At 40.7% G+C, this 23,620-nt stretch overlaps 1 protein-coding gene across 1 annotated transcript in view; it reads right to left on the reverse strand.

Moving 5' to 3' along the window:
- pcxb (pyruvate carboxylase b) overlaps positions 1–23,620 on the reverse strand; it is a 444,629-nt gene that overhangs the window by 379,012 nt on the left and 41,997 nt on the right. Inside the window, exons 7-8 of the mRNA XM_088347024.1 lie at positions 13,434–13,551; positions 9,187–9,254 (exon numbers count right to left, since the gene is read on the reverse strand). Of these exons, the coding sequence (XP_088203150.1) occupies positions 9,187–9,254; positions 13,434–13,551 (186 nt within the window). The remainder of the gene's footprint in view (positions 1–9,186; positions 9,255–13,433; positions 13,552–23,620) is intronic.

A 23,620-nucleotide genomic window follows, 5' to 3' on the forward strand; every position in this document is an offset into this window, starting at 1 on the left:
GATGAATGAATAGCAAGCTTGCTAAACTACGCCATAAAGAAACATGTTTCATTAGTCTGTATTTGTAAATATTTTACTCTCCTGGATTTACTACACTCACGGTTGTAAGAAGTCCATGGTTACGTATCATTATTGAACGTAAGAACTTAGGTGAGCTATGCGGCTTTATATTTTCCCGGTATCTTGTTTTAGAACGATCTTGATGTTGCTGTGATGAGTTGAGTGAATTAAACTCAATTCCAAGTGTTTATTGTCATATGCACAGTACAGTTGCGAGCGAAAAAGAAAATAGAAACTAAGGAATGGTTGGCATTTCTTGAATCCCAAGACTTTAACCTTCCGAATGATATTTGAAATGACGCATTTGAGTGACATCGTACGGACACCGCATCCGCACGTGTCTACGACACGTATTTGCTTCTTTGCAAGCTTTGGGAATGTTAAGGGGGTAATCAGTTTGACTGAATCATCTGACTGTTTTGTCCACGTTCCCATTGTAGCGCCTTATAATCCGGTGCGCCTTATCTATGGAAGATATACGACCAAAAACTATTTTTTGGGGGTGCGCCCTATAACCCGGTGCGCCCTATAGTGCGTAAAATACGGTATAAAACGATTATTCGGGGTTTTTTACTTCAATATTTTTTTTCTTGCACTAAGATTTAATCTCTTGTAGTTCAATTTGTAAAAATTGAAGAAATAAAAGCAAAACAACAATTAAATTCATTTCCACTACAGATAATTCAAACATTAGCATACCAACACTCATTTAAATGATTTAACAGGGTTCAAATACCTCTTTCAAGGCCAAATTCAAACACTTTTGAAGTACTTTCAGAACCAATTTTCAGATTTTTCCAGTACCATTGAAACAAGTACAGACGCTGCCCTACTTACGAACGAGACACAGACGATTGTTCGTAAGTTGAACTTGTTCGTAAGTTGCTTCAGTGCTATATTTTGTATGCTTAAGGCTTGTATAAGTAACCTGTATTGTTCTGTACTAAAAAATAAACATTTCATAAAATAATATGCTCTATAAAGATAAATAAAGTTGAGTTCACCTTACTTCGGGAAGATGGGCTTCAAGAGGTCATCCATCCTCCATGGTAAAAAGTGGAAGAAAAAAAGCGTTCTGACCATTTTCTCAACCGCATCAAGCTTTCTTATTCCACTTTCATTTTGAAATGTGTTGTAGAAACTTTTTATAATATTTTTTGCACCTTACTAGCAACAGATTTATCCTGTGCAACAAAATGAAAAAGTAAACATTATAATAAAATAACAATCAGCAGTAAACAATATAAAGTGAGTTGCATAAATTAGATCTAGCTTGAATGGTCCGTTGTCGAGATGGGAATTCCGACTCTTTTTAGAGAACTGGTTTTTTTCGACTTGGCTCATTCAAAAGACCGGCTCTTTTGGTTCCCAAATGGCCATTTTACTGTTATTTTGTTTGTTTTATTTCTAGCTTTTGCCATAATAACAAGTACCAAGAAAGTTATTGATAATGGGAAGGCAAAGAGGAAAAGAGGAAAAACAACAATCAAGTTGAAGGACGAAAGGATTGCGAAATACGAAAATACTGTACTGGTGTCTGCTACTGCTTAAAGGTACAGTAAAAGGTGAAAAGTTATGTCTTGTTTTTTTTTTTTTTTATTTACTAATATATTCATCTTTATTCATCTATCATTGTTTTAGTATTCGATTTTTCAATATTTGGTGTCCCAACTTCTTTTAGTAAGTAGCTATTTTAAAGCAGTTTCAGGAAGTTGCTTTTAATGCGATGTAGGCTTATATGTGAGTATATAGTGGAACCTCGCTATTTCGCGGTTCCACTTTTGCAGGTTCAGAGCTTTGCAGGTCTAGAAAATATGCCTTAACTTCTCAATAAAAGCATTTATTGACTTAAGCAAGCGCGAGCTTATGTCAACTGAGGACACGGTGTGGACACTCTTATTGTGAAGGGGAGGGGGAGGCCCTGACACAATGCTTAGTCATGGTGAGTTACCGCTTCGCTCACCTCCCCTCCTTCAACTCCTCCCACCTCACCCCTTTCTTCTGTTGCTCTGTTTATCATGCAGGAACTCGGCGACGCGACGAAAGTATTTTGTAAGACATGGCTACACTTGTGGGTCATGTTTTGGTACATTCAGTTCCAGTGTGAAGAGTTCTGGATGAGTCACCCAATAACTCCTTGCCATCATGCCAGCGATCACTTCGGTTTAATGGCGGGGGGTATACTGTATACCTGTATACGTTTTTTTCGATAACCGAGGGATTACTGTATACCAGGGGTGTCAAACGGGCGGCCCGCGGGCCGGATTAGGCCTGCTAAGGGATTGAATCCGGCCCGCGAGACAAGGGTGAGGGAAGCGCAAGAGAAAAACAAGCTGCAGGTTGAGATACGTCCACTTGATGTGGCTCTCTCTTTCACTTTTTGCTCCCTCTCTCACTTTCCCCTCTCTTGCTCTCCCATTTTCTCTCTCTCTCTCTCTCTCTCTCTCTCTCTCTCTCTCTCTCTCTCTCTCTCTCTCTCTCTCTCTCTCTCTCTCTCTCTCTCTCTCGATTTTTCGCTTTCTTTCTCTCCTGCTTGCTTTTTGCTCTCTCTTTTTTCTCTTTCTCTTGCTCACTCTTTCACTTTTTGCTCCCCTCTCTCAATCTCCCCTTTTCTCTTTTACTCTCGCTATCTCTCTCTATCTCGCTTTTGCTTTTCGCTCTCTCTCTCGCTTTCGCTTTTCGCTCTCTCTCTCGCTTTCGCTTTTCGCTCCCTCTCTCGCTTTCGCTTTTCGCTCCCTCTCTCGCTTTCGCTTTTCGCTCCCTCTCTCGCTTTCGCTTTTCGCTCCCTCTCTCGCTTTCGCTTTTCGCTCCCTCTCTCGCTTTCGCTTTTCGCTCCCTCTCTCGCTTTCGCTTTTCGCTCCCTCTCTCTCTTTCGCTTTTCGCTCCCTCTCTCTCTTTCGCTTTTCGCTCCCTCTCTCTCTTTCGCTTTTCGCTCCCTCTCTCGCCATCTCTTTCGCTTTTCGCTCCCTCTCTCGCCATCTCTTTCACTTTTCGCTCCCTCTCTCGCCATCTCTTTCACTTTTCGCTCCCTCTCTCGCCATCTCTTTCACTTTTCGCTCCCTCTCTCGCCATCTCTTTCACTTTTCGCTCCCTCTCTCGCCATCTCTTTCACTTTTCGCTCCCTCTCTCGCCATCTCTTTCACTTTTCGCTCCCTCTCTCGCCATCTCTTTCACTTTTCGCTCCCTCTCTCGCCATCTCTTTCACTTTTCGCTCCCTCTCTCGCCATCTCTTTCACTTTTCGCTCCCTCTCTCGCCATCTCTTTCACTTTTCGCTCCCTCTCTCGCCATCTCTTTCACTTTTCGCTCCCTCTCTCGCCATCTCTTTCACTTTTCGCTCCCTCTCTCGCCATCTCTTTCACTTTTCGCTCCTCTCTCGCCATCTCTTTCACTTTTCGCTCCCTCTCTCGCCATCTCTTTCACTTTTCGCTCCCTCTCTCGCCATCTCTTTCACTTTTCGCTCCCCCCCCTCTCTCTCTCTCTCTCTCTCTCTCTCTCTCTCTCTCTCTCTCTCTCTCTCTCTCTCTCTCTCTCTCTCTCTCTCTCTCTCTCTCTCTCTCTCTCTCTCTCTCTCTCTCTCTCTCTCTCTCTCTCTCTCTCTCTCTCTCCTCTCTCTCTCTCTCTCTCTCTCTCTCTCTCTCTCTCTCTCTCTCTCTCGCTTTCCCCTTTTCTCTTCCTCTCTAAACTACTCGTCCGGCCCCTGAGAGAATATTTGTCCTATCGTGTGGCCCCCGAGGTAAAATGAGTTTGACACCCCTGCTGTATACGGTACTATAGGTCGTTTTGTTTTGACGGTCATTCTGTTTTGGGGGGGAAAAAGTTGAACACATTCTACTAACTCTGCTTTAAACTTCACAATCCTTTCATTCGATACATTTGAGAAGTGGAATTGTGAAACCACCGCTCTAAATTATACACAGTCCCTTTAACCCATACACCGATTAAAATTTGAATCGAATGATAAAATAACCCTTTGTATGACACGCCACCGGGGTTTAACTTTCTGCCAAGACTCCTTTAACAAGGTCATAAGCCATAAAACAGCGACTAAATATTCGGCAGAGAGCCAAAGCGCACTGCGCTACCCTAAAGGCTGAGAATTAATTCCGAGATAATTCAGCGCTGGAATTTTTAAGTGGCGATAACACCATTAGGACACTCTGGCTTCGCTATGATCCTCCTGGCACCTGCGACACGCACACACTCACCATTATCTTCATTCCTATAATCAAATCAAATATTAATACGTCGCTTAATGAGTTGGTCCTGTGGAAGACCAAAGCCTATTATGATGTTTGATCATGAACTGCAGGCTTGAAAGTAAGCCAGGCATGAAAATAGGGAGGTGGTTAAAAAAAGCGAGAGAGGAGGAAGACATATGTTTACCGTAGCCTGTACAACCCAAAAAAAATATGAATGTTTATTATATTGGCTGAATTTAGCCTCAACTTGCTTGCATGAAAACAGGCTAAATTTAACCTGGTTCAATGTGGTTATTTACTTTCTACAGCACATGTGTCAAACTCCCGGACCGCGGGCCACATCCGGCCCGCCGTGTACAGTGGGACCTCGCTTCTTCGCGGTTCTACGTTCGCGGATTCAGAGCTTCGCGGTCTGTAATGGTAAAAAAAAATATTTTTATTTTTTTAAGGGGCGTCGCTACTTTGCAGATTTTCACTTTTTGCGGGAATCCCCCTCGGCCGACGACCCCAGCACGGCGCGCCGTTCTCGTTTCCCGGCGTTGTATTCTATATAATACGCTTATTGAAACCATAAAGCGAGCTAATTAAAATAATTGGGCGATAAGCGCGATCGTATTCTACAAATACGTTTGTTAACGCGGATGAAAAAGTCACCAACGTCACGTCTCCCGCTCGGGCCGTGATGGCTCTACATGGCGCTACACGGCCCTCGATGGCTCCGGCGACGGACGGGCGGCCGAGGGGAAAGGGGTAGGGGGGACCTGTGGGTTAGGGGGCGGTGAAGCGGAAGCCGCACCAAAACCGCGCGCCGGTGTTCTGCCCAAATCCGACTCCTGTACAAAATCCTCCCCCGTCATGTGAACGCGCATTATGCTGCGCTTCCGACAGGCCGGCCGCTCGGCTTGTCGCGGTGTCGTGCGTATCGCGCCCGAAAGTACCCGCGCCGCGGGTTAGGGCCTCGCTCGCGAATAAGGATAAGCGGTGCAGATAATGAGATTTTTTTTTTTTTTTTTTTTAAGTGGCGTTGCTACTTCGCAGATTTTTAGTTTCTGCGGGTGGTTTTGGTCCCCATTAACCGCGATAACCGAGGTCTTACTGTAATCATATCCGGCCCGCAAGACCATTTTACATTATTGTTATTAATGGCCCGTCAATATGAACAACGCCGTCTCGACCCTGGACATCATATTCCGACGTTTTAATCACTGTACCTATTCCTTCATATATGACGTATACTATACTGTGTACCAGGGGTCGGGAACCTATGGCTCGCGAGCCAGATATGGCTCTTTCTATGAGTACCTATGGCTCAGAAACAAATTTATTGCATGCAAATTTTCTCCATCTCGTTCAAAACGTGAGCCATTAATCCTGTTCAGATACACGCAAAGCCAAACTAAAGCTGAATTATAAGCAGTACTTTTCAGAATATATAGGGCACGTTTTAACTACAATTTACAGTCAAGGTGTCACGCAAAAAAAAAAAAAACTCGTTTTGGCTGTACAACACTAAAGAATCCTTTATATAAAAGCTCACTATATAATCTGTGTTCAGTGTTCAGATACTTTTTGATGAATCCACGGAACAAATTGTAAATATGCCAAAACACTGAAAGAGATTTGATTGGGTGAGTGGGAGTGATGGGTGGAGCTAGGCAAAAAGTGCAAGCACTCCCTCCCATCTCTCGCCCTACATCCGTCTGCGCCAAAGGTAAGCACGCTCCCTGTTCTCAGAATGTTGTGACGTTTTTACAAAATAATTTGTGGAGCATTTTCATATTTCTACTTTTGACAGGAGATATATTAAGGAGAGGAAAATCTTTTGGGATATTTAAGGTTTTTTTTAATATATACATTGACATAGGAGCAAAGGAATTTGAATGTTATTTTAATGTTAAGTTGTTTAAGTTAAGTTTTAAGTTGTATAATTTAACAAGGTATTTTTATTTACAGCAAAAAAATAAATACTGTATAAGTGATTTAAGGTTTAAATTTAATATTCTTGTCTGGTTTTTATTCATATTTATGTCCCAAAAACATTCAGTTTAAGTGTGTTCAATAAATGTTTATCCTGGTTGGCCCGCGACCTTAAGTGTGTTTTGAATTTTGGCCCCTTGTGCAATTGAGTTTGACATCCCTGCCAGGCTAACAACTACCGTATTTTCGCGACCATAGGGCGCATTATAGTGGTTTCTTTTTCTGTATTTAACACATACACGATGGGACGCTGGTGACTTCTGTTGCGGCCGCCACTGTTGTGCTTAAATCAGACTCTCCTTCGCGTGAACCATGCCTCTCAGCGCTGCAGTGTGGGTGACGTTTGCATAAAATAATAATAATAAATTCTACTTCAAAGCGCCTTGCAGGACACCCAAGGTCACTGTACATAGAGTACCAAACAACATTAAAGCAAGAATAACACAAGAACAAAACAAGCAAGTAAGAAATAGCATATAAATACAGGAGAGTTGAAAGGGGATGTATGTGAGGCAGACTATCATGAACAGGCAAGTCTGAAAAGTTAGGCTTTGAGCCCCGATTTAAAGGCGGACATGGTGGCAGAATTCCTGAGGTCAGACGGCAATGAGTTCCAGAGTTGAGGGGCAGAGCGGCTGAAAGCTCTGCTCCCCATAGGGCTGAGAGGGCAGCAAATATGTCTTAGAAAACATATTGTACAGACTATGATTGCTAACACTTTCTGTCGGAAACAGTGCGCGTTAATGCAGAAGGGAGTCAGATTCTGCATGGGAGTGGAATCTGGGCAAAACTTGCGCGGCTGCTAGGTTTCCATGATCTTCCGCATAGCTTAAAAATCAACATACAATAGCAAACGAAAGCACAGACAGCATTCAGTGGTGGGAAAGTGAGGTTTGGATTTAATTGATATTTAGTGGGACAACTCTGTTCAGCCTCCGGTAGCACAATAACTTTCAAATTGCTAAATACGCTACGTCGTTAGCATTCATGAGTACTTCCGCCAACAATGCATTGCGTCTCACATCATGTGTTCTTTTCTGCACAAGCAGGAAGCCACAGGGAATCGCATACAAGTCGCCATTCAGTTGGAAATGTGAATAATCTCACAAAAAACATCGAATTTCACCTCTTGGGTATGACTTCGCCAAGGCTCGAACCTGTGACCGCCCAGTCTCAGGGCGGTCACCCAACCATAAGTCTATCTAGCTGGTCCACCGCTGGACATGAGACATAGGGCGCACTGCAGGATAGGGCGCGCCGATCAATTTGAAGGAAATCTGAGACTTTTATATGCGCCATATGGTCGTGAAAATACGGTGGCCTTTAAACATCCCCAAAGATACATCTCGGACCATTACTGTCTCACCTATGAAAAACCATTAAGGTTTTCAAGCATTTCCTTAGACTTTCTTGATAAGTTGCATTATTTTAACTGTCCTGCATTAAAATTTTGGCTATAATGTATTGTCATTGCAATAAACTTCTCCATTTGGGCCCCGGTGTTGTGGAATGCTCTTGCCCCTGGAATTCGATCTGCAACCTCAGTGGAACGGTTTAAATCTAGGCTTAAAACACACTTCTATTCTATAACTGACCTATATTTTACATTGACAATGTCTGTGTATTGTGTGTTATTGCAACATCCGTTGCATCCTGGTCATCCTGGAGGGAGGACCTCGTGTGGTTCCTTCAAGGTTTCTTCATTTTCCTCATGTTGAGATTTTTCCTTGCCCTCATGTAGGTTTTAGATCAGGGGATGGTGTAGTAATAGTCTGTAACAATAGTCTTTGGTTTGCAATAACCTGTGGTCTGAGGGCTATACAAATAAACATGACTTGACTTGAGTCTGTTGACAGTAGAATTGCAACAGTCCTTTTTAGCGATATGTTTTATTGCTATGTCAATTAAGAATGCTTGTCAAAGGGCCATCAGAGCTTGAAAGAATGTGTATACCATAGCTGTTTTGAAGATTCAAAAAAATGACTCAAAAACTTGGAAAAATTGTATCACTGAAGTTTTGGACAAGTGTAATTCAGTAAATATAGGTCTGATTCCAATTCATCTATTCAGTGGTCAAAGAGAGAATTTTGTTCTTTATGAAGGATCAATGTAGTAAACCCAAAATAAAAATAAAAACTTAGAACTAAAATCAGTATTGGAAAACGAGTGTGCAATTAACCAAAATGCGCCATCTAGATTAGTTTAAACTGTGCTTAATCAGTTAGCCTGGATTTCTTTATTACACTTGGTTTTAACATAACAATTGAACGGCCCAACAGTTAACTACTACAGACGCTCCCCTTCTTACGACCATTCGACTTACGAAAAACGGGGGGATGTCGAACAATATCCAGACATTGCTGTAAGTTAGATTTTGTATTGTGAGCACATTTTTCCAAGTAGAGGTAATTACTGTAGTGCTTCTTCCACCGCTACCAGCGTGTGGTGGTGCTGTGAAAGGTCATCCAGTATTCACCCTGAAGAAGAAATCCAGCTTCTACTTCCTAGTTCATGTGTAAACACACTGCACTTTGTCTCTAGCGCACCAAGAAATTTGACATTTTTATTGTTGAATATGTCATGCATCCTATCAATATCGTTGGTGTAAAGTGTAAAGAAGAGGCAAGCAGTTTCTTTTAAAATGAAAGTGGAATAAGAAAGCTGGATGCGGTTGAAAAAATGGTTGGATCGTTTTTTTTTTCATTCACTCTCTACCATGGAGGAGGACCACTTGAAGCCCATCTTCTAATAGTAAGTTAAACTCAACTTTATCTTTATAGAGCACATTATTTTATGAAATGAACAAACCTACCCCCAAAACCTTTTTATCCTTGGATCTACTCATCATAGGTCACTCTGTTTGACTTTAAACGGTAAATTTCTCCAAAAGGAGGAATATTTTCATGTCTGTAAGCCTGAGAAACAAATGCACGGCGCAAGAAAAGTCACCTTTTGATGGCGCCTCTGAATGGAGCAGTCCCTCTCATAGAGGTGGATGACGTTGCCGTATTTATCCCCTGCAGAGATAAATAGAAGAATACATATTTTACACAATTTAAACTTTTTTAAAAAATAAAATAAAAACATATCCAAACAGGTGTTTCTATGACACTGATTTTAGTAATAAGAGGTTACTCCCAGAAGAAGCCTAAAGGTCTATTCCATGTTTTTTCACAAAATCAATAGTTGGTCTGTTTCCACATCGTATGTTATTTTTACGCATTATTACACAATTTATGGTGTTGAAAATAGCTTGGGGGAAAAGTGCAAAGAAATAGTCGCTCACTCGCAGCTCTACAGGATGCCGCTTCAAGATTGAATGTCGGATGAGACAATTAGCAGTTATAAATGGAAACTCATTTGAAAAAAAATGTACAGTATTTCCCGGGACAATAAGGCAGACTTAAAAAACCCTAAATTTGCAAGTGCGCCTTTTAATCCAGTGGATAAAATTTAAAAAGCATCGTAACATCTAAATGAGAATGCATATGGTAACTGTTCTGCCATTGAAAAACATCGAGTGGTCTTCGAGTGCCCTCTTGTGGTTAATATAATTGTACAAATGTGATTGTTACATTTCAACCAATGTAGAAAGGGACTCTTACAAAACCAACATGCAACCGAAAAGTTTTGTAGCTAAAGGAAAAAGAAAAAAGCAGAACTTCAGATGAATTACCGTATTTTCCGCACTATAAGGCGCACCTAAAAGTCTTAAAAAAAAATTCAAAAGCTGACCATGCGCCTTATAATACAGTGCGCCTTATATATGGATCAATATTAAGTCGCAAAGTCTTGCAACTAATGCAAGCAGCCGCCGAATAGATTTTTCCCCGAACGCGGAGTAGTCCGCGGTGTATGCTGTGATTTATATACCGGCGTTTCATTGGCTAACCAATGTGTCAATCATCATTTGAATCGGTCACTATTGCCCTAAGTTATTCGGAGGTAAAGCGGGCGGATCCTTTTTATCATTTACAGGCTCGCATAGGCTAAAGGGGCAAAACAAACCCTGCAATTGGTCGAAAAAGATGATTCAATCATCAGTTGAAACGATCACTATTGGCTAAAGTTATTCGAAGGTAAAGGGGGCGGATCCTTTTTATCATTTACAGGCTCGCATAGGCTAAAGGGGCAAAACAAACCCTCAATTGGCCGAAAAAGATGTGTCAATCATCAGTTGAATCGATCACTATTGGCTAAAGTTATTCGGAGGTAAAGGGGGCGGATCCTTTTCATCATTTTCAGGCTTGCATAGGCTAAAGGGACAAAACAAAGCCTGCAATTGGCCGAAAAAGATGAATGTGAATAGCATGTTGGGTAGAACTACGCATAGAGTAAACAGTATTTTAATATTCTGTACTGTATTTGTAAATATTTTACTCTCCTGGATTTACTACACTCACGGATATAAGAGGACCATGGTTGCACATTATTATTGAACACAACGACTTCGGTGAGCTACTCCGGCTTTATATTTTCCCTGTATCTTGTTTCAGAGTGATATTGATGTTTCTGTGATGGGTCTTTTTTTAAATTAAACTCAATTCCAAGTGTTTATTGTCATATGCACAGTAAAGTTGCGAGCGAAAAAGAAAATAGAAACTAAGGAATGGTTGGCATTTCTTGAATCCCAAGACTTTAACCTTCCGAATGATATTTGGAACGATGGATTTGAGTGATATCGTACGGACACCGCATCCGCACGTGTCTACGACACGTATTTGCTTCTTTGCAAGCTTCGGGAATGTTAAGGGGGTAATAAGTTGGACTGAACTATCTGACTGTTTTGTCGACGTTCCCATTGTAGCGCCTTATAATCCGGTGCGTCTTATGTATGTCAAATATAGGACCAAAAACGATTTTTTGGGGGTGCGCCCTATACCCGGTGCGCCCTATAGTGCGGAAAATACAGTAATATTTGTGGTGAAACCATATGTCATAGAACTAAATTTATGATTTGAATTATTTCTATTGAAATGTATTTTTTATGCAACTCTTGCCGAGACTGTAGTTTTAATTCCATGTGCCTAATAACCCAGTGCACCTTACATATGACAAATTTATGACAAAGGACCATTTTTTGGGGGTGCGCCTTATAATCCAGTGCACTTTACATACCAAAAATTTAACCCCCCAAAAAATGGGGTGGGGGGGGGGGGTCTGGCTTTATAATCTGGTGTGCCTTATAGTGCAGGATATATAGCAACTTAGAGAAGTACTTAGACGTCAGAAGGGTGATCGTTTTTCTTATTATAAAAAAGTTCTTACAGCATGTCTGGTCTTTGAATGCACCATGGGGCTGGCGCATCATGCAAGTGGATGCATTCATCATAACAGATGTGGTTTCTATCGAATGACTTTCGTTTTATTAAAAAAAAAAAACATCACCGTTACAACTAAGTGAAGAAATATTAATGTAATTCATATAGTGTATTAATTATCCATCTATCCATCCATTATCTGCACCGCTTATCCTCAGTAGGGTCGCTCATTCACACCTAGGGACAATTTGGACCGGCCAATTAACCTGACATTCATGTTTTTGGTTGTTTGTGGCAGGAAACCGGATTGCCCGGAGGAAACCCACGCAACCACGGGGAGAACATGCAAACTCCACACAGGAAGGTTCGATCTCATGACCTCATTCGGTACTTCTCCATAATTACCTTGACACAAAATTTAACAAATAAGAAAAACTCCTCGTTATGAAATTAGATATGTATTAAACCTAGATATGTATTAAAACTAGATAATAATTTACAGAATTTCCGAAACTAGAAGAAAATAGCTTTTGGAGAAGATCCACACAATTTTTTTCTTGTCTTATTTGGGACAAGGAGACTTTTGCAAACTCTTCTGCTTCTTTTTTGGGGAATTTTGGTGGAAAATCGTATAAATGATGTGAAAATTTGTCTTTGGCACTAAGGGAGTTGAAATAAAACTGTCATTCCAGGCTCTTTTGATAGGGATAGCAATTGTGGTCACATCATAATGCGACCTCCAATGAGCAGAGTCCTTTTTTGTGCAGAAGCATATGTAGCTAAGCTAACATACCTAGCAAGGCTGATGTAGCTGCTAGCATTACCCACTAGCAATGCTCAATCAGACAAGCTCCTAATGCAGCAACTGGAATGAGCTATGAGCCCACAGTTCGGTCACCTTTTGATGGCCAAATTCAAGCACTTAATAAGGACTTTCAAAACCATTTTTTAAATTTTTCCAGAAAAGTATCTGCAGTTTACGTATGCAATTTTAATCTGGTGCGTGTATTCATCAAGAAACGTGATTTTTATTATTTGAGAAAATCGCAAATATTTATGTTGATTTGATTAATACGTGTGTAAATATTTTTGAGACAAATGTCTCCCCATATAGGTAACATGTAGCTTACAATTTCAGTTGTAGGAAGTTCTATCTATCTATCTACCTTGGTCATATCCCCCGAGAGGGGTGACCGACAGAAAGACAAACACATACAAAGAAAATTAAAAAAAAAGGGAAAAAGTAGCAAGAACCACAAACAAAAATGTTTGGACCATGGCCAACCCAAATGCCCAAACACCCAAACAAGTTAAACACCTCGGCACCCAAGTTGGTCATGCTTTCGTCCCTCTCAGATGAATCGGGACACAAGAAAGCGGCCATGTCACTCGGGTCAGGGTGACACAACACACTCTTCTGTTCAACAGCAGGGCCCGACAGATTTCACTGGTTTACCCCTGCCGCAGCATACGGGTGCCCATCCCTTAGAAAGCGTCTAAACATCCCACTATCATTTTACAGTTGTTACCTTTACAATTTACCACTGGGAAACGCTACCTTCATTTTTTGCTAGCCCATAATAAATGTAAATTGTTGATACTTAATCTTTGCACTAATACTTATTTCATGGTGCCCTGCGGCTGTCCTTTTGGATGCGGCCCAGGAGGGTTGATGACGCCTCATAGGACAACGCCATACCAACTAATGCCAGCTGTCGTTAATCACGAGTGAAGAAGAAATGCAATGGCAAAGAAAGCCACCAGAGACCAGTGTCAGCGTCATTTTTAAGCAGATTATTGTGATACATGCAAACAATTTGAAGCATTTATAAGCACTTTACCCAAAATTCAAGCATTATCAATCTTTGAATAAACGTCAAGCACCCGTACGAACCCTTTTAACCTTCAGATGAGTCACTCTCCCAACACACTTACCAAGGATCTGCACTTCAATATGTCTAGGTTTCTCAATAAATTTCTCGACGAAGAGAGCACCGTTGCCGAAGGCTGTCAGCGCTTCCGAGTAGGCCCGCTGGTAATTTTCCTCCAGTTCCTGAAAGAGTGAATAAAAAAATCTATAAGTGTCAAAGAGCAGGTAAAAAAGTCTGCAGCATCGTTTAGCCATAAATAATGAAAACCCCAACTTGTGCACTTTGAGGTATGTTCAATTTTTGCAGTCCCGCGTTTTGATATCTTCTCAAAATAGTTATCTTTGGTGTGCTGTTTGTCACAATGTGTATAGTGTAATTTGTACAGGGTTGGGTAGGGTTACTTTAACTGGATGACTTTCAATTACATTTGGATGACTCCAATACCAAATATGCTAATAAAAGACAAAAGAAACTAAATATGAATAAAATTACTGAATTTTGTGCAGGCTTGGGGAGTAACGGAATACATGGCTCTTTTACGGTATCGTAAACTGGCAATGTCCTCTAAACTGGACAAAGGGCAGCTGATGATATTCTGGGGTGTGCTGATTACTCTGATATGTTTTTCCTGTGCCACAATGTTCTCTAATGATTGCAATTCCCCTTACAAACACAACGCATCAACTCACAGCAAGAAGGACTTTGTAAAGTAAAAACAAAGCTAATTTGTGTATTTCCTTTATGTTCTCTGGTTGGTTAATGGTAGCCAGCTAATTCAGCAACAGTAAATGGTAATTTATATAAGCACTTTTCAAGTCACTGAAGACCTCCCAAAGCGCTTTACAATGTGTTTCACTCTTAACCATTCACACACACTTACACACCGATAGTAGCGTCAGCCATATAAAGGAAACTACCTGCTTATCGGGGGCATTGGGGGTTCAGTGTCTTGCCCAAGGAAACCTCGACATTTAACACTGAGGAACCGAGAATTCAACCTGCAGGGTTGGGTAGGGTTACTTTAACTGGATTACTTTCAATGACTTTTGGATTACTCCAATACCAAATATGCTAATAAAAGACAAAAGAAACTAAATATGAATAAAATTACTGAATTTTGTGCAGGCTTGGAGAGTAACGAAATACATGGAACGGCAAAAATGATGTTGGCAAGCTGTTTGGATTTATTTTCATTTTGTTTCGGTCGCATTTTATGTTAGTTTTGCCGGAGATCAAAGCCAGGAGAGAAAGCTTACCACGTGTTGTGAGTCATAATTTTATTCATATTTAGTTTCTTTTGTCTTTTATTAGCATATTTGGTATTGGAGTAATCCAAAAGTCATTGAAAGTAATCCAGTTAAAGTAACCCTACCCAACCCTGAATTTGTAATAGTGTAATTTGTACACTGGTTTAAAAAAAAAAGATAAAAAAAAATAAAACAAAAGAACCATAGTTAAGGTGAGAACAAACAAATATCTTAATAGTCGACTAGTCGCAGACTATTGAAACAATTAGTGGGATAAAAGAATAATGATCTAATTTTTTTTTAAACTAGCATGAAGTTGATTTCATTATGTGGTACGAAAAAAAAAAAAAAAAAATAGTGCAATGAAAAATACATCTTTTATTGAACATATGGCAAATTTGGACCAAACAAAGATTGCACAAAATTGTCTATTTATAAGGGACAAACAAATACATGAAAATTAAGTACAGACTTTCCAATACTTGCGACTATTCCACTTACGTAAAACGGTAAATACGATCATTTTTTGCTGTGAGTTAGATTTTGTATTGTGTGCATCGTTTTCCGAGTACAGGACAGTATTGTAGTACTTCTTTCCGCCACGACCGGCGTGTGTTGGCGCTGTGTGAGGTCACCCAGCATTCACCCCGAAAAAGAATATGGCTTGTACTTCCTAGTTTGTGTGTAAACATTTCATACTGTACCTCCAGCGCGGTAAGAACTTTGACATTTTTATTGCTTAATATGCTTTCTCACTCACAAGCACAGCCACTCCTTCTCTAGCATGTCCACCCGTAACTCCAGACCTTCTACCATACATACCTCCAAGCTGTAATTCACCCTTTCCTTTCATCTTTGTTTCACTGAAGGCTAACACATCAACCTTCCTTTTAGTCATCATCCTTCCGATCTCCTCTTTCTTCCACTCAGTCGCTTTACTTCCACATCCTCTCACATTTAATGACCCAATAACTAGGGTTTGTGAGACCTTTCGGTCTCCCGCCCCCCTTTCTTTGCCTTGCTGTCTCTTAGGGAGTAGAGATAGAGAGGAGAGGATCCCCAGTCCCCTCGCTCCCTCCACTTTAGTCGCCTCTTACGACACACAGGGGACCATGGTGGGAGAATTCTCTTACCTCTCACAAGGAGAGGACCCCTCACCACAGGGACAGGTGTTTGTTGGTGATAGAAAGGAGTGGAGAGGTGTTGTGAAAGGATAGTGGGATTGTGGACGCGTTCTTAAGGATGGGCTGGGCACCCGTATGATGCTGCAGGGGTAAACCAGTGAAAGCTGTCGGGCCCTGCTGTTGAACAGTAGAGTGTGTTGTGTCACCCTGACCCGAGTGACATGGCCGCTTTCTGGTGTCCCATTTCATCTGGAGGGACGAAAGCATGACCGAGGTGCCTAACTTGTTTGGGTAATTGGGTTGGCCGCGGTCCAAAACTTTTTGTGCGTTTTTTATGCTATTTATTTCCCTTTTATTTTCTATGTTATTGTATGCGTGTGTCTTGCTGTCGGTCACCCGTCTTGAGGGATATGACCAAGGTAGATAGATAGATAGAAAAGTGTAAAGAATAGTAGGGGAGTCGTTTCTTTTGACATGAAAGTGGAAAAAGAAAGCTTGATGCGGTTGAGAAAATGGTTGCATCGCTTTTTTTCCCCTCTCTCTACCATGGAGGAGGACCTCTTGAAGCCCATCTTCCAGAAGTAAGTTAAACTTCACTTTATCTTTATAAAGCATATTATTTTATCAAATGTTTATTTTTAGTATAAAACAGTACAGGTTATTTATACAAGCCTTAAAAATACTTATAAAAACCTTAAACATGCAAAATACAGCACTGAAGCAACTCCCAAACAAATTCAACTTTCGAACGATTGTCCGGAATCTCGTTCCTAAGTCCGGCAGTGTCTGTAAACTTTTTTGTAAACCAGGAGCATGCTCAATAGCAACGGTAGAACTATTTTCAGTACTAGAAGTACATGAATAGATATGTGCATTTAGAGAAATACATTCAGTGGTCAGCTGAAAAGTTTGTCATTGTTTTTTTCTTTCAAATACGTTTGCCAGGCACTGTCCGGTATACCAGCTCAAGCTCTCCATTATGAAAATTAACCGTATAACATTTTCAATGCGGTCACAAAACCCTACTATAATGTTAGTTCAATCAGGACGAGTCAGACTCCATTTTATTCAACTCTTTGAGAGCTCTCTCTAAATGTTCATGCATCACAGAGGTACTGCCACGATACACAATGCTTTGCAAACTTTGCAAGTATTCCTTTTATTGGCCGCATCCAGACTAAAATGCTCCCAATCTTGAAAACTTCTGGTACGAGTAATTGTTGACACTATGTTACTGCTCCAGACAGAGACGCTATTGCGCACAAGAGACTCATATAAGATGCTTAATCTGTTGGGAGAACGTGTCTGGCAACAATAATTGTCAATGTAATTCATTGTGGACTATATCTATAATCAATTTTTGTCAACAGCGTCGACTAATCATTGCAGGCATAATCATAATGCACTCGACAATGTTAGCCTGTTTTTGGATGTTCTTTTTCCCAAAACTGACTTTTTTTGAGTACCTTTTGAAAAAGCAGTCTACTCCTCACCTCCGCAAAAAAAGCTCCTTCACTCACCAGCCAACAAATGTCAACAGCTCATTTGTGCAGCCAACAAAAGGCGATAACAAACCAGCCAAATCGAAAAAGCTAAGAAGATTCTTGGTGCTCAGTGGCAATAAAATAGCGCATCGTTTTGTGTCCAGTGAATACAATATCTGTTTGGAACAGTTAGGAAGTGCAAAACAAAGAGATACCTTTTTAGAGGTGCTGAAACTAACGAAGTCATTCCCAAGGACAAGTCGTACCAGGCAAAACGGCATATTTCGGTCGAGAAAGAAAATGCATACAGACGCTGCCCAACTGACGATCGTTCCTAAGTTGAATTTGTTGGTAAGTTGCTTCAGTGCTATGTTTTGTATGTTTAAGGTTTATAGAAGTGTTTTCAAGGCTTGTATAAGTAACCAGTCTTGTTTAGTTAAAAAATAAGCATTTCATGAAAAAATATGCTCTATAAAAATCAATAAAGTTAAGTTTAACTTACTTCTGGAAGATGCGTTTCAAAAGGTCCTCCTCTGTGGTAAAAAGTGGCTGAAAAAAAGCATTCCGACCATTTTCTCAACCGCATCAAGCTTTCTTATTACACTTTCATTTCAAAAGAAACGGCTCGCCGATTGTTTACACTTTACACCAACCATATTGAATGGATGCAAGAGATAATAAACAATAAAAATGTCAGTTGTTAGCACGCTGGAGATACAGTATGAATGTTTACACACGAGCTAGGAAGAGGAAGCCGATTTCTTTTGACCTCCCACAGCGCCACACGACGGTAGCGGCGGAAAGAACCACTACAGTAATGTCCTGTTGTAAAGTAGATCATATTTAGTTAATTGTGTATTTCTCTGTGTTCTATGTTACAAATAATCCTGATGAAATTAACTCACATTTTAACTTGTTTTTTCTCATTATTTACTATTTTTCCATTTTGAATGTATGAGTAATCATTAAAATACACACACATAGTCTGATTTTAATACACGCATATACTTCAGTTCTTTTTCGTTGTATGTTTGGAAAGACGTATTTGTGACGTCATTGATCATTTCTACGCACGCGCGAACTTTGAATAAAACTCGTTCGCTGTCTGCAAACGGGGTGAGAGAGGTCTTGGTATAGCCCAAAAAAGGGAGATACTACCTTCGCTCTCCCCGCTGCGCAGCGGATTCTAAAACTACATTTGCATTTCTGCCTGATGATTTGAAATGATCTGCATTTTATATAGTCAATGACTTCCCAAAGTGCTTTACAGTGTGCTTCACATTTCCCAATAGCGGCCGTGCAGCCATGTAATACGCTAACCTGCTTATTGGGGGTATTAGGGGTTCAGTGTCTTACCCAAGGACACTTCGACATGTAACACGGACAAGCCGGGATTCGAACTGGGATCCCTTGATCCCAAGACGAGCGCTCTACCTCCTGAGCTACTGCCTGATCACTTTAGTCGTTAGCGTATCAATATTTTTTATAGCTCTCTCACCTGTACTCGGAATAAGGTGCACACAATACAAAATCGAATTCAAAGCAATGTCCGGATATTTTTCTACATCCCGAAAAAATGTTTGTATCTACTGTTTTACGTAAGTCGAATGGTCGTAAGTAGGGGAGCGTCTGTACTGTAACGCAAAGGTGGTATGAGGCTGAAAACTGACATCGTGTTAGGGAAAAATATACCCGATAATGAGTTGCCTGCTTCCAGACTAAAATATTGAATCAGCCAACACTACTTGTTAAAAAGATTCCAAGCATTTATGTATAATGATTTTTGTCACACTCGTGCGTATATATTAATGCCAATTTAATTAATATTGACTGCTGCGCTAGTTGAGATTGACAGCTATTGACACGGTCTAAAAATGAGTGTCTTAATCACAGCACAGTAGTAGAAATGTTCCTGCCAAATCCGTGGTCTTACTCCATAGTTGAGGTAAGATCTTGGACCCGAAACCGACCTTGAAATGTCAATCATTAGTTCCGGCTTCAGGCTGGGCCGGGCCTCTCTCTTGCTGGAGCGTTTTTTGTTGTTGTTTTTTTAATCCAACCATCCTTTTCACAAAAACAAAAGAACTGATACTGGACTTCAGAAGGAATGGCATGAATCCAGCACCACTCATCATAAAAGGAGACTGTGTAGAGAGAGTCCACTCCTTCAAATTTCTGGGTGTGCACATCTCCGACAACCTCTCTTTGTCTGCAAACACCAGAGCGGTGGTAGGGAAGGCCCAGCAGCGACTGCATTTCCTGAGAGTGCTCAGGAAAAACCAGCTCAAACAGCAGCTGCAGGTGTCCTTTTACAAAGCCACAGTGGAGAGCATTCTGACTGCATTACGGTGTGGTATGCTGGGTGCACAGCAGCAGACAGGAAAACGCTCCAGAGGGTCATCAAAACAGCCCAGAAAATAGTCGGTTGCTCTCTGCCCAGTCTGGAGGACATTACCTGCCCCAGCTACCTCAGCAGAGCAGAAAACATCATCAAGGACTTTTCTCACCACCACCTCTTTGACCCGCTGCCTTCCGGCAAGTGCTATAGGTCACACAAAGCAAAAACAAACAGACTCAGAGACAGTTTCTTCCCCACAGCCATTACCACCATAAACACACACCGCACAAAAAACTGAAAAACTCTTGCAAACTTGACTATCCTTTTGAACTATGATGACTATTTTTGCACCAAATGAATATGTTGACCATTTTTTTTGCACTATGATGACTATTTTGCATATTGCACAACCCTACGATACCAAACTGTATGTAACATCCTATATGCCGACATTTCTTGGGTAAATTTTGTGTAAATTATAACTATAACCTTATCCTCCTTGTTTTATAACCTTATCTTCTCTGTTCCTTTATCTTCTTGGGTTTTTTACCTCACTGTGAATGTGTGAACTGGAGTGTCATGCCCAATTTTGTTGTTACAATATGTTAACCCATTTTGTAACAATGACAATAAAGGTATATTCTATTCTATTCTTTTTTTAAATTCAGGCATCAACTCCAGCATATACCCTTGCCAAGTTAGTAAGATCGATGCTGTTACGGTGCATACCCGCAAACAGCAGCAGCAGTGAGAGAACACACCATAGATCAGCTGGGAACGTCACTGAAACTTTGCTCAGGAGACGCGATTTTGTTCCTGCATGATGACGGAAACAACGCCAAAAATATCCTGCTTTTGAATTTGACGTTTTAATTATTGTCTGAGGCTTTAATTACCGTAAATTCCGTACTATCAGCCGCTACTTTTTTCCCAAACTTTCAACCCTGCGGCTTATTCAGTGATGCGGCCAATTTATGTGATTTTTCTAACGGCCGCCAGCGGCGCTCCAGTACAAAAGGTAAGATTTAGACTGCAACTTCTGAGCTTGTGCACAAATTAAGTTAGCGTAAACTTACCCTCATCATGCAGATTGCAAAAAGAAAGGCACATGACGCAGCTTTCAAGCTGAAAGCAATCGAGCAATCCGCTAAAGAAGGAAACAGAGCTACTGCACGTAAACTTTGCATTGCGAGCGTGTTGCTAGCGTGTTTTGGAATAATGGAGCGTGGGACGACGTCTATACGACAAAGTTTCTTTCCGATACTGAGGAAGACGACTTTGATGGCGTCAGTTATACGGAGGAAGATGAGGATGGTTTACCATGATGTTTGCAAGTACGGTATATTTTTTATAATAGATTTGTTTACTGTTTTGCGAGCGTGTTGCTAGTAGCGTGTTGCTACCTGTCACAGTCACGGTTTGGAATGAAAGTTATATTATTATTATTAAACCTTTGAAAACTTTCTCGGTGTACCGTCTTTCTTTGTAAATATGTGTAACCATGTATAATCTCTGGGAAGAGGTTCTGCAGTGTGCGGTGCAGGACCACCAGGCTCCGCAATAGTCTAGTCCCCCTGGCCATTAGACTGTTAAATGGTCAATCTAACATATAGTTAACTTAAATCTAAACGGCTGCTAATCTGACTTTTTGCACTACTGGCAGTTTTTTATAGCTTGCCACTCATTGCACATTGCTCTCTGCACTATGGTAAATTACAGCGTTATTGTTACAGTGTTAATGTTACAGTGTACCTGACTTGTTAACCTGACTGCCCATTTTGCACATCTGGTTAGCTACTCTTCTTGCACTATCGGCACTATGGTAAAATACTATACGTAGCCAAAATACAATACAACTTTATTTATTTCTGTACATTCAAGGAAACTGTGGGGGTCAGATGCATCGACATTTCGTTCTGTATACACGTGTACTAGAATGACAATAAAGTAGATCTGAATCTGAATCTGAATCTGAATAATATGTATTTGCAACTGTATATTTTTGTAATGTATTTATTTTAGAGACTTATTCTGTTATGTTTTCCACGGGCGAATCAAAAAGAAGGGGGGAAAAAACAACGGGGGCTGGCGGGAAGTGGAGTAAAGGTGAGACGTGTTTTTGGACGCAGCGGACAATAGTGGATATATATTTTTTCCACCCTTACCTTTGGAAATATAGACTTTTTTTCCTTAGATTACATTCAACGGGACCCGGACTCTGCAGGTCTGCATCAAACCTTAAGTACCGGTATCATTTTCCGTTCATTTTGCTGGCTGTGGTTTTTGGACTGTGAACTTTAAATTCAGTTACAATCTGGGGACTTAAAGTCGGATTTGGGTTACTTTTGTGATTGTGTTACATGTTTCAATGTGGGCGCATGCGGCTTATATACAGGTGTGGCCTGTGTAAGTACAAAAGCGGTTATCCTCTTCAAATGTGGTGGGTGCGGGTTATAATCAGGTGCGCTCTATAGTCTGGAATTTACGGTACATTTATCCTGTTCATTAAAGTATGTACATCATTTTAACCTTAAAAATCTTACGTTTTTTTGCCCAAAATACATCTGGATGAAGTGGTACTAAAAAATTCCAGGCCATAAAATCTTCATCAAAAGAAGTGTTGAAACGTATGCATCCCGAGTCGCAGAAAATAAAATATAAAAATTTCGTTCTTTTTCGGGCTGCTCCCCCAAAATCAAGTTAAATGGTCGGACAGCGACCCTGTCAAAAATATTAAATTTCGGGTTTGCTTTGGGGGTGGGGGTCTTGTCAATCAAGTTATTAGGTCGGGTTGGGTCGATTTTTAGGCCCGATCTTACCTCTACTCAATTGCAACAGTGGGAATCTTGTTTATCCGTTCATGCATGTCACTGGATATATATATACAGCATTGAATTTCTTCACTTTGACATTCAGAGCCTTAAGCAGAAATTGCAATCCTCTGTTACACGGAAACAGTCAGATTGCCCTCCTGGATATCAACAACTCCCGCCTCAATCTCAAAGCAACATGATCACAGGTGACCACACCCACCCATCTCACAGCCTCTTTACACTTGCTGCAGTTACGGAAAAGACTGGAGTCTCAGAGCCAGTACCAGCAGGCTCGAGGACAGCTTTTTCCAAAAAGCTTTCAGGACCCTGAACTCTTTCCTAACCCACTCCAACCCTATGCCTTCTCGCAAATAAATGCAAAACTGCTCCGATTACATTACTTTCACATGTTTATTCTAAACCTTTTAAAATTCTATGTTTTATATGCATACTTTATTTTTACCTCGTTGTTGTTTGTCTTTGTGTTGTATTAAGTGCATGTTTGCATGCACACGGGAAAGAGGAAGTAATTTCATATGAGCTGTTTGTTGTGCATTTAGAATACCATAAATTCCAGACTATAGAGCGCACCTGATTATAAGCCGCACCCACCACATTTTAAGAGGAAAACCGATTTTGTACATACACAAGCCGCACCTGTTCATAAGCCGCATGCGCCCACATTTAAACATGTAACACAAACACAAAATTAACCCAAACCCGACTTTAAGTCCCGCGATTGAAACTAATTGTCCTTCATTAAAGTCCACAGTCCAAAAATCACAGCCAGCAAAATGAATGGAAAATGATACCGGTACTTAAGGTTTGATGCAGACCTGCAGAGTCCAGGTCCCGTTGAAAATAATCCAAGGAAAAAAATGTATATTTCCAAAGGTAAGGGTGGGAAAAATATATCAGATGAACACATTTACTGACGCAACTCCTTCTTCTTTAACCAACTTTTTACCCCCTCTTCTTTCCTTGTCTGTCCCTCACCTTTAGCGGTCCCCACTTAAACTCGGCACCCCGCGTTTGTTCTGCCCCTGATTTTTCGTTCACTCGTGCAAAACATATCAGAATAAGTGTCTAAAATAAATACAAATAAATACATTACAAAAATATACAGTTGCAAATACATATTATACATGGGTTACAAATATTTACAAAGAAAGACGGTACACCGAGAGAGTTTTCAAAGCTTTAATAATAATAATATAGCTTTGACAGGGCAGTTAATGGTAGCAA

This window comes from Urocampus carinirostris, chromosome 11 (genome assembly GCF_059441175.1).
Source record: "Urocampus carinirostris isolate Australia breed hairy pipefish chromosome 11, RoL_Ucar_1.0, whole genome shotgun sequence".
NCBI lineage: Eukaryota > Metazoa > Chordata > Actinopteri > Syngnathiformes > Syngnathidae > Urocampus > Urocampus carinirostris.